This window comes from Cyprinus carpio, chromosome B4 (assembly GCF_018340385.1).
Source record: "Cyprinus carpio isolate SPL01 chromosome B4, ASM1834038v1, whole genome shotgun sequence".
NCBI lineage: Eukaryota > Metazoa > Chordata > Actinopteri > Cypriniformes > Cyprinidae > Cyprinus > Cyprinus carpio.
Genome location: NC_056600.1, coordinates 5,636,215 through 5,648,261, shown reverse-complemented (window position 1 = coordinate 5,648,261; position 12,047 = coordinate 5,636,215). Strand labels below are relative to the sequence as shown.

Genomic DNA, 12,047 nt, shown 5'->3' with positions numbered 1-12,047 from the left:
TTAAAAATCAAATACTGACTTGGTAGTTAAAAAAAATTTTTGCACATCAACACAGCCTTTGAGGTTTTAAAATCCTCAATACAAAAGATCTTTCATTGTCACTGCATGCTTGGTAGATACCTTACTTACAAAGAAAGTCAAGTTTTAAAAACATATAAAAGCAACAGCAGTTATTAAAAAGCAATGATTTATTAACTGATATTTGTACATCAGGACAGTCCACCTGGAGCGGCCAGGTGTTAAGTGTCCTGCCCTAGGGCACAACGGTGAAGGTTTATGGATGCTCCCTTGGAGCATTTTGAACCAGACCTGATCTTTAATCACATCACTACATTACCTTCTGCTTCACCAGACAGCCTCAAAAGCGGCCCAGTCAGGAACACACTGCACATGCATCTTGCAACATGTTGCCAGAACAATGGAACAGAGATTGTTGTGGGCATCTGGTGCACACCTATAGGATTGCATGGGCCTGACGAAAGCCCAAAGGCCAATGCAACCCAAAAGAGAAGTTCCCTCTTGATAAAATATAAATGTTCCCTTCAACCCAAGGTATGATAGGTGATAAAAATTGAATACCTGCACTAAGTGTAAAAAACAAGCATTGTATTGCAATCAGTGATTGTACACAAGCTGACAGGTCGCATTAAAACACCATGTTATGGTGCGGAAGGGAGGGAGGGGCGAAAAGAAAACAGTCCAAATTGGTCTTCTAACTGCTCTGCTTCCAACATATCAACAACTGTTGAGAGTGTACATTTGTAGTTGAATAATACATGGTATTCCTCTACACACTCTGTCAAACACATCAGAGGCAAACAGGGGGTGAGTGCTTCTTGACTGTCTAAGCAGCATCCCAATTTGGTCCCCTGGATCTGACAGCCTCAAATATCCTGGGAGCATTTTTAAAAGGCCAGTGTTTGATGGATTCATGAAGAACACACAAATATAATTGCCATTTGTCACCGCACGTTCGGTGCACACCCCACGCGGGGACGGTGAGCCGGGACGCCCAGGAGAGACGCTGCGCCACCGTGGCGTCGCTCTCTATGTAAAACTGTGGATAAACACCCCTTTGCCTTGGTGTCACAGAAAATAGCTCCGCTGGAAGAATTTCGAAATTGTACCCCAAAGACGTGGAAGCAGAGCATGGAGGACCTCCCAAGAACGAATATGTATGAACGTCAACAGCGTGGAGCGGCATAAACAAGACGGTGAAAATTCGGTCAAGCAGGAGGGATGTCGGAAAGGAGGTGAGACGGGGCAGGATGTTCTCTCATTTGTGCAGCTCTCTATGGAGACTAAAAGGTAAGGAGAGAGAGACAGGAGAAAAAAAAAAGAAAAGTAGGTCCCTGTTTTTTTGCGGCTCAAGGCCTTTTAATATTTCATCCTAAGAGTGGAGCTGTTTGCTGTGCCCCATTAGGACACCCATCAAACGGAACATACATTAATTCACTTGTCAACTCATGTCATCCAGCTAAACAGCCCCCATCCATTTCTTATCATCATCTGCTAATGGCTAACAATCATTACCTGTACAAAAGAGTTGGCCAACGAAAAAAACACAAAGTACTGGTCGACAGTGAGGACATGAGCGTGAAAAACATCTGAAGTTGAAATGGTCAAGTTAGTGAAAATTTCTGCTTAAATGGTTTGATCTTTTGTAGGCTGAAGTTATAACTGATAAGAATAATAATAATAATAATAATATTATGTGATTCTTCCAGTTTTAATCAGGTTTTATTACAAATGATATAATCCACCGAAAGCCTAAAGCTCTGGTTTTTATAAATGTATTTTAAAATGAGATAATATTATAACTTTTTAAATTGAAAAAAAAAAAAAAAAACGAAAATATTAAAAATGATAATTCATTACATATAATTATTTTAAAAATAATTAAATGAAAAATTATATTAAACTGACAATATTATAACTACATAAACCATAATATTTTTATTTTAAAATTAAATTTATATGAAAATATCAATTCTCTAATATAAAAAAAAAACATTCTTTGAAAAATACTAATATTAAGATTGAAAAATAATCCTTCAGTCTAGGATTTCTGTATTAGAATTTGTTTAGCTCTGTGTATATAATATGAATGCAACACAAATAACTGTTTAATGTTCCATGGGCCCATCTCTCTGATTGAAATGCTAATTTGTAAATGTGCACTGACCTACCAGGAGAGTTTCCACCATCTCCCAAAACAGCCCGGGGTGGCATTTCTCCTAACAAACACCTATGGCAAGCTTACACCTTTCAATCCAAAGCAATATACTCTCTCAGTTGAAATGATGTCCCCATATTTGGTTGGAGGGAAGGAAAGTAGAATGAATATTATTAAAAAGGGCTGCGACAGGAAAAAAAAAAAAAAAAAAAAAAAAAAAAACCTTCAGCATATTAAAAATCGTTTACGTCTTGACCTTCCAACTCTGTGGCAAGGTCTTACTTCCTGACAAGAGAAGTAAGAGAATTTAAATTTTCACTTAGGTGATCTATTGGCCAAGCCTGATCCATTATGTACATAAGATGATTTTAAACCTACCAAATAAAGTGTAAAACGAATGGTGCAAATTGCACAAAGGTGTCTGGTTCACCAGAACTTTCCTGATATTGTCTCATTCACAACAGCTATGTATATACATTTTTATTTTATTTAAACTTTTGTCCAATTTGTGTCTTTAATACATTTATTTGAGACTACTATGTGTCTTGATCACAGTAATTGCCCTGTTCTTTGAAGCCGTCCCAAATGTCACATGCCAGAACTACTTTAACTCTATTACGGCACCTCCTTCGGTTTGCTGGCACCCTACAATATCTAATTTCTGAGAGACACCGTAGCTCACATCTTATTTTATACTCATTTCTAGCAGAAGATGAATAGGTAGTCACTATTACTCAGCTTTTTTTGTGCTACGGCACACTTTTAATTCTTTCTGACAATCATTTAAATTTGGCTGTTCGAATGAAACCTGCCGTAGAGAGGTGACACCTGAGAAGGCGTTTAATATTCCAGGGCCACCCTTTTTCACAGTCATTCACTGTCTGTCCCGCTCTCGCTCGCCTATTCTTTCACTCCATCTCTCTGTAACAATGACAAGCTGAGCCAGGCGCCTGGGATTTACTAATTTCAAATTTAGTAATTTGGCTGCTGATTGAGTGGAAAAAAAATAACCCCTTCGGACCTTGTTCTGCTTAATTACATTTTATAAGGCAGCCGGCAACTCCAAAGACAAGGAGAGAGATTGTGAAGGCTTGAGCTTTTCATCAATTATACTTCTATTTCGAATCTGCATTTACGCTATGTGGCATGCTAGCCATCAAAATCATTCAAACCCTCCAGAAAACCCTATGATAGCATGGAACAGGTACAACCTATTTTCAATTTAATACTAATCGACTGAGTGATCTTAAGGAAGTCCTGTATTAAGCTGGTTTTGGATTAACCACTCTTGGATTGAACACATTTCACCATACACATCCAACAGATTACCTACGTAAAGCAACGTTTATTTGTTCAAACACAGCTAAACATAGCCAATGATATAGAAACAGAACTAAAGTTTTTTTTCTTTTTTTTTTTCAAGACGCGTTTTTAAAGATTTAACATCACGCAGTGTTTGCCATACATTGATTTATTTGTGGCGGCCTGCCACATTATCAAAACTGACTGCCACAAATAGATTTTTCAAAAGGCTTTTACTTCGTTGAATAAACATGAGCACTGCATGTGTCAAAACCGAAATGCGGCATGGGTGTATTTATATCACTGTAACTCTGAAGGAAAACAACTGTCTTTAGAAAATTTTTGATGTCATTTCCATTTCATCTTTCCTGTAATGCCTGATAAAGCAGCGTTTGTGAGCTCAGCGCTGCTTTGTGTACAGCTGTTAGCAGGGAAACCTCCCGCTCTAAAAGCACTTCCTGCTGGCAAAGAATGAATTTGCACATCTTGAGTGCAAGTCTGTGGGAAACACTGATCATGCATTGTCTTAAATGCAATAACCATGGAGACATGCTCTAAATGATATTTCATTTCTTTTTAACTGCAAATTTCAACTGCAAAAGGACACAAAGATGGAAATGAGAAAAAAAATATACACATAAAATAGATAAACTACTCAAACTTAGCCCTAGAATGAAGATTTTATCCAAGACTGTTTTATCCAAAATGATTTGCATTCTGCATTCAAGTTTATATAATCAAATTGAACCCATTACGTTAACACTGATATCACCTTGCTCTTCTGATTGCACTACAAGAGCTTGTTGTTGTTGCTTCTAAATTAGGCCAAAACCAGAGTTTTCCTACTTTCACCTTGTTTTGAAACAACATTCATGGAATCCATATCCGCACCTCCTTCCCCTCTACCCCTTTCCATCACGATGGAATGGAAGAATGCCATAAACGCAGAAGTTCTTCACAAACGCAGTTATAAATGCACATCTTGCACAGATTTAGCCATTTTACACAGCTACCACATTTTCTCGAAAGATCAATTATGACGTGACTCAGACCGAGCCTGAGGGAGCTGCCAAACTTCATACGGCGAAGACTGCTCCACCCTCCCTCCCGACGACTGCAAACAAAAAAAAACTCCAGCAACACAGATGTGAGGAGGCTGGGGATGTATTTTCAGTTACATCGGTGACTCAAAGATTCCACCAAATCCACAAAAAAAAAAAAAAAAAAAACTCAATACGGACTTGCATAAGGATCCAGATGCAGCATGCATCTCTTGGAGGCTGTACAGGACCAGGCCAGACATAGAGCGATCCTTACAGAGGCACTCCAGGGGCAACTAAATCCAGCCAGGAGAGTTTATTAAAAATATATATCTATCTATGGACAAGGTTCCTTTATTTGCTCCGTTTCAATCTCAGCATTAACTGCACTAATGTGACAGCTGTGGGTCACTGGACTCTGTCTTCGGGGTGCCAATCAAGACCTTAAGCCCAGGAATCAGGCTAAAGGACGGGGTGCTCGTCTGTTTCTGAGAGGCTTTTTAACGGGAGATGGCCATATCGATTTTAGCCATGGCGGGAACGCTGTCTGAATGGAGTCGGTCGGTGGCTCCCTGGTCACCCCCGAGTGAACAGAGGCCTGACAGAATGACCTAGCAGAGGTGCAGTGAACCTGCAAACATGCAGGGCAGGAGGGGAGCACATCACAAGAGATCACTGTAATAGAAAAGGGGTTTAACCTTAATGTTGAAGCCAAAACCCTGTTAGAGGACCAGTAATCCCTCCTGCTCAACTCTCATTTCAAGTGCTTTTCTGGCTGGAAAAGGCAGCATTGTGTTCTGGTTGCATTCACGCTCTCAAAGATGCATCGGCGTACTGTTAATCAAAGCGTGGGCCTCAAATCTACATCTTATTAACAGACGGGCACCACTTTCCAATCTATTCTTCTTTGCATAGTTCAAACCCCAGCGCTGTTTCCCATAATGCCCACCTTGCGAATGAAAAAACACCGAGCTGACGGTCAATGAGAACAATCAGAAACTTATAGCTCACAGATGTGTAGATCACCTCTTCTCTGAGGTAATTTAAATAAATTTTACACACATAAATCCAAAGCTCCAAAAGTGCTGTGGTACTTGAGAGGATGCTAATTGAAAGGCTGGGAATTTTTCCATATGAAATATGTCTACACCAAGACAATGAGGAAATAATTATCACAGAGGTAGAATCACAATGGCCATTTTAATCAACCCCTGCGCTAGCATTTCACCCTATTTATTCCAGTTTTGATTCCATGACCCACGGCTAAGTAATCACTTGAAAATTACTCTGATCTAATGGGCTCTTGCGTCTGATGAACACGTGGTCTGAAAAATTTGCATCTTGAATCAATCAACTCTTTCCGCCCAAAATGATCGAAATAAAGGCACTCTTCAAAAGTGAATGCAGGTGAAATGCATGTGTACTCTCTTAGAAATATTGGTTTGATTTTGAGAATTAATAGCAAAGCCTAATCATGAAAGTCAACAATAAATACCTGATCCTAGACCTAACATAACCCCTGAGTGAGATGATAAAACTCCTGACATAACGGAGAGGCACTGTCTGTGCACAGAATGATAAAAATTCTAAAAATGACTAACAATCATGCAAATTTTTCAGTGATTAAACACCTTTTGATCATTACATCATTCTCTTGAAATTCATTCAGGACAGAACAAGCTTTTCTATCATTCAGCTAGGAGGCTGCCACATCCCACACATATGAGACTCTTTGAGAATCTGGATGTGTAAAGCATTTGTTCTGTGTGATTGTACTGTACTGTCTTTATTGCAGCCTAAAATGACACCTATAGCTCAAACACGTTCAACAAATCGTCCATTTCTGTTCACCCATGTAAGTCAACGGACAATGCTGAATAAGTGTGATTCATCGTTAGTGAACTCTGCTAGCAAATTAAAATGGAAATATAATAAAATGAGATTGTATTGTTGTAAAGTGGCCAGTCAAGTTGATTTCCTATCGATTTCCTGCTCTGGGTTTAAAATATCACATCATACTTCCTAATCCAATTAGTGCACTGCCCTACGGCCCTACTCTATCCATACTAGGCCAGGCAACCTCATATACATTGTATAGTCTCACATACAGAACCTTGTGTATATATATTCACTTATAATTATTCAATAATACTATCATTTAAAAGTGAATATATTTTAAAATGTAATTTATTCCTGTGATGGCACAGTTGCTTTTTTCTCCACTCGTGTCTTCTTATTATCAATGTTAAAAATAGTTTAACTGCTTAATATTTTTGTGGAAACAGTGATAAATTTTTTGTAGGTTTCTTTCATTCATAGAAAGCCCAAAAGAACAACATTTAGTTGAAAAAAAATCTTTACTGTCACATTTGATCAACTGGATGCATTCTGAAAAGCATTAAAATTTATTAATTTATTTTAAAAAGAAGAATCTTACTGACCCCAAACCTTTGAAAGTATGTGCATATCACTAGTATAAACTCATCTCAAAAGAGAAAATTAGGACAAAGTCAGCATACTGCAAGAGAGACAGATAGGAAGAGGAAGAACGAGAGAGAGAGAAAGAGAAAGAGAGGAAACAAGGTTGATAGATGAGAAACAGTCTATTTTTGTGTCATACTTGCATCTTGCAGGGAACAGGTTTCTCGCGGTCCACCAGATTTCCACACAACGGGACTGTGGGAAGTGGGTGTGTCAGGACTTTTCCCCCTCCAAAAACAAGTGGTGAGCATTTTCCAATCACATCCTTTGTTTCAAATCTTTGTTTCCCTAATTATTTTTAACCGTCTCAGTGATGAGTGAGATTTTCCATCACTCCACATCCATCTGACCTCATTTGCATAAAACAATGCCTTGAGTTAGTCAGTTCAACAACTGAGCTGATCCAACTTTAATCTTACATGTGGAACAACCTCCAAGATGTTATCAAGCTCAACATTTTTAAAGTACACAAACCCGTATGAGCAGAACATGAAAAGTCCCTATGATGCAACCCCATGCTTTACCAGGTAAGAGAGCTCCTATTTCCAGATTTCCAGATCCTGGCCAAACCACAATGGGATATCCTTGCTCACTAGGCTTCTGAGACTTTGGCAGGAGAACAACTGAAAGTAACAACTTCACTGCAATAGAAAGACGCTGGTTCGATTTCAGTACATTTACTTTTAATTAACACAAACTTCACTCAAACTAATGCCAAGACTCAATGTTACTTCACCTATAGCATTATCTTACCAACTAAAAGAAGCAAGCAAAGCGCTTACATATAGATTATTCATTATCATAATCTCAAATCAAAGCTACCCCCAAAGGCAAAGAATATCAGCGCAGCAGTAAATACTGAAATCAAATCACATCAGTGTTTTTTTTAGATGTAAGCTTCAGTTTTCAGTGGCGCAGAGCTGTAGAAAATGCTGACAAAGGTTGATGTCGGTTGATAATCCCAATGTGATTGGATCACAAACTCTTTGAAGTTTATGGCAAAGTACTGAGTAGTAACAAGAGAAAACCCTTTATATTAGATCAGTTTCATATACATATCACTGACTGATTAAAAAAAATAAAAGTTCAACACTAGATATTTCTGATTCAATAAAACTGTTAAGGGAACTGTTTTTCTGTAGATATGGCATCTGTTACACTGCTTTAGTTGTAGAAAGTGAAAATTATGATTCATTCTCAGTCAAGCAAATACTAAACTTTCGAGCAACATTCACCAAAAATATGCATAAACAATTGTCACTGGAGTCTGGCCAAGGATGTCAAGCATGTTTGGATTACATGACTCACACATTTGTTAACACTTACTTCTAACAAGATCATCATGGGTGTGGACCTCGGTCATGTGATCCTGCCCGTTTGAAGTGGCATCTCCTGGTATCGGAGTTTGGGATTTTTCTGTAGCATCTGAGGATACATCAGTGCAGCTGTTGCATTTATCTGGACAAAAAAAAAAAAAAAAAAATTTCTTTAGAGGTTTTGCTCTACTTCACAGCTGCTTGGAAGCCAAGCATGCAAAAAGCCAATGCTGAGGTTCATACTGGCTCGCCTCAGTATCAAGAATAGAAAGATGAGCTCTAATTTGCCAGATAAAACAGATTCCTTTGTTGAACAGTTGCAAAACCATGTGGGTGGATCAGGTAGGCCTGGGCCAGAACTCTGGATCTAATTTTCTCGATTCTGCTCCCGGGTATACGATACCTGCCAAGGTTTTTACAGCTTTAAAGAGCGCATTCATCTAAATTGGAAAATGGTTGTGAGCAAAACCTGCCTGATAGGCTTACAAAAAGATAAATGCTGCACTTAAACTTACTCAGCTCTAAGTCCATAGTGTAAACGAGGCAGTAAGCTTCTCCAATTCATTCTATTTGAGGTGGCCTTCAATGTGGCCGCACTCGTACGGAGGCAGTAGGCAACCACTCATTTATTTAGTACTGTCATAGCAGTCCTGTTACGCAAACCTGTGTTTTTCCATCACTCAACTGCATGCTGGGAATAAAGCAAGTGACTCAGCAAACAGTGTTTTCACTTTTGGTGCGACTGGAGTGTTTCGTTTTGGGTTTTTCCTTTCTACAGCCCTCGTTACAGCATATTATGGGACAAGATCAATACAATACAGTAGCTCTAGATACAGAGATTGATATCACTTCATCTGGGCTTGAGGCTGATGAATGGAAACCCTTTATTCCAGCCATGACTCCTCAACTGCACATACAGTACCAGCAGCCTTGTGATGCATCGCTGTATTTAGTGATTACAGTTTGAAATAAATTGTTCTATTCTCCAAGCATACACAGTCCCCGGGGAGGGAAATCCAGTCTTAACGGAGAGAGCCTTTGAAGGCCCTACAAAAATCCATTTGTCACCGGAGCCTGTGATTGCTTACTTTGTCCTACTTTGCCATTTTTTGACAGTGCTATAATGATGCTTGGTATAAATAGGATGGTTAACGGTTCAGTGCCTTAGAAAAAAAAATAAAAAGAAGAGGGGGGCCAAGCCTTTTTTACATGTGATAATCTCACAAGCAACTAGAAAGTTAATTAAAAGCTATAATTGGCAGTGGTTCCTGCTAATAGTTACCAAGGCGCTCCTTCAATCTTTATTGGAAAATAATGAAAACATTATCATGTCTACTGGCGCAAAATACATATGGGGAATCTGTTTGCTAGTTGCTATTTATGCAAGTCAGTTACTTGTGGGTTCAGCAAGAATGGGACACCAGGTAAAGTGGGACAAATAATCGATTTTATGATCAATTGTCTTAAAAATAAATCAGGAGATAAAACAAATGTAATAATTAGCAAGAAATGTCAAAAAGCAATTGTTTTAATTTGCCTGATGTTATTACAGTGGGCATTGTCAAGATGCTCTTTTAAATATAAACTTAATAAAAACAATGAAAAAAATAAAAAAAGAACAATATAAATAAAAAATGAAACTGCTCTAATCATGCTTTGTACTATTTAACACACATCTGCTATAAATTCAAAATCATTCTTTGACTTTTGCTGATGATTTCACATCTTAGCTGAAAAACAGTTGTAAGTGTAACGTATTAAATAAAACCTCGAGGCTTTTATCAGTTCTTTATTATGCAAAAACTCACACTTTTGCATAGTCCACCTTATTACTAGCATTATGAAGTACAGTTTACAAATATACATCCACCATTAATGGTCACAGCCCCAATACAAACATACAATTCATCATTTATGTTTCCAAAATATACATTTAATACAATAAAAACAATCCGCACTTCCGTTATATACATATGAATCAGAATCTCAAAAATGGAAAAATCCCTTCTCTCACCTGTTGATTTGGACAGCAGTGGGTTTGTCTCCTCTTGGAGCTGCTTTTTTGGCCCTTCAGGCCCTTCCGGAGGTAAAATAGTCTCCGAGGACATGAGCCAGATGTTTAGATACTAAACACACCCAAAAACAAAAATCCCCCACGCAATCAGCCCTCAAACCTGTAGGAAAAGAACAAAATATGGTAATATCAATCGCCGATTCACTGCGTTACAGTAAACAAACTCGACTCCAGTATCTTTCTTATGGGGTGAGTGACGTCATACGGCGAAATGTCGTTAAACTTAGTGGAAAGTTTTGCTTAGGTTTTTGTCTCCACAAACGAAACTCAAAGTGTCACAAACAGACTCTTAAACATCCTAGCAACTTCTTGCGTAAATGTTATTTGTTCGCCAAACGTGTAACAAATCAGTTCGAAGTCTGCTGGTTAACTTACCTTTCAAACATGTTAACTCCAAAACGCCTTTATTCGCATCCTTTCTTCAGGCGAAACGAAGTCCCGTTAGAAAAAGTTTCTTTGATAGTCTGTTTAGGATTAAAACTCTGTAAAAAAAAAAACTATCAGGTTCCTCCCAAAAACAGTACAAAAATCCCTGTCAAGCAGCCGCTGAATAATGAGTTTGTGCGCGAGGCTCCCGCGCGCTCGAGCCGCTGCTGCTGCTGGAGAAACTTTTGAGCTCAAACATTTTCATCACATCCGGATTCCGATGATCACAACCAGCTGCATTCAGATGTTCAGGCTGAAGACTGTGCATTGTTCGTGAACTGAGACTGTTCTGTCTTACAGACGCTCAGGTTTGTTTACTTAGAGACCTGAAGGAGGACTTCACACTGACTTGAGTTGTTCCCACCATACCTGACTAAAAATGCATCTAAAAAGTTGTTAATGTATTTATAAATAATAATTCAGACTTTTTGATTTTATGAGAACATTTTTAATTTTCTATTAAAATTGTTACCAGCCTTGACAATTGCAAATTAATAAATAAACAAACAAACAAATTAGGCTACATATTAATATAAATATAAATATGAACCCTGTCTCTTTAATAACCCTATAAAATATACTATTAAAAAATAGTATGCTATTAAACAATGTTACTAACCTTGACAATTGGCTGACATTTATTTATTTATTTCATAAATAAATAAATAAATGTTTATCGTAAGTTTTTTAATGGGTCTAACAATATATGACCATTTAAAGTACAAATTAACTTTTGAGTTTGAAGCCTCAAAAAATAAAAAATAAATAAAAACAAAATAATTGTTCTGACTTCTTGATTTCATGAGAACATTTTTACTTTTCTATTAAAATCGTTACCAGCCTTGAAAACTGCAAAAAATAAACAAATTGTGTTACGTCCTGTGACGTAGTTTGTACTGTTCTGGGGTCAGTCAAGAGCTTGTTTGTTCTCAGTCGTTCTTTTCTCTCCTGTGCTGTGCTGATAGGAGCTGAAAACTGACACCTGATACTCATGATGACCAATCAACTCAATCACTGGCTCCTCCAGAGAGGAACCAGCTATAAAAGCCACAAGAAAGCACAGTTGGGGGGAGAGAGGAAAGGACAAAAGTTTATCTCCCTCTCCCTATGGACCCTCTCTGCAGCCCCAGACTAGTGGTGTGGGTTTTGGTACTGTTGTTAGTTGATGCCTAATGCCAATTTTGTGCTAGAGTTTCAGTTTGTGTACTGTTTGCTTTGCTGCCCCCATTTAA

General features: G+C 38.1%; 1 protein-coding gene across 2 annotated transcripts in view; it reads right to left on the bottom strand.

The window, feature by feature from the left end:
* Positions 1–11,102, bottom strand: part of LOC109066334 (myoD family inhibitor domain-containing protein-like) — a 48,140-nt gene extending 37,038 nt beyond the window's left edge. The window contains exons 1-3 of one of the 2 annotated variants that reach the window (XM_042722732.1): positions 10,765–11,102; positions 10,330–10,489; positions 8,326–8,457 (exon numbers count right to left, since the gene is read on the bottom strand). In XM_042722732.1, the coding sequence (XP_042578666.1) occupies positions 8,326–8,457; positions 10,330–10,423 (226 nt within the window). In that variant the 5' untranslated portion in view covers positions 10,424–10,489; positions 10,765–11,102. The remainder of the gene's footprint in view (positions 1–8,325; positions 8,458–10,329; positions 10,490–10,764) is intronic. The other variant, XM_042722731.1, reaches the window with a different exon arrangement.
* Between the last annotated feature and the right edge of the window lie 945 nt (positions 11,103–12,047).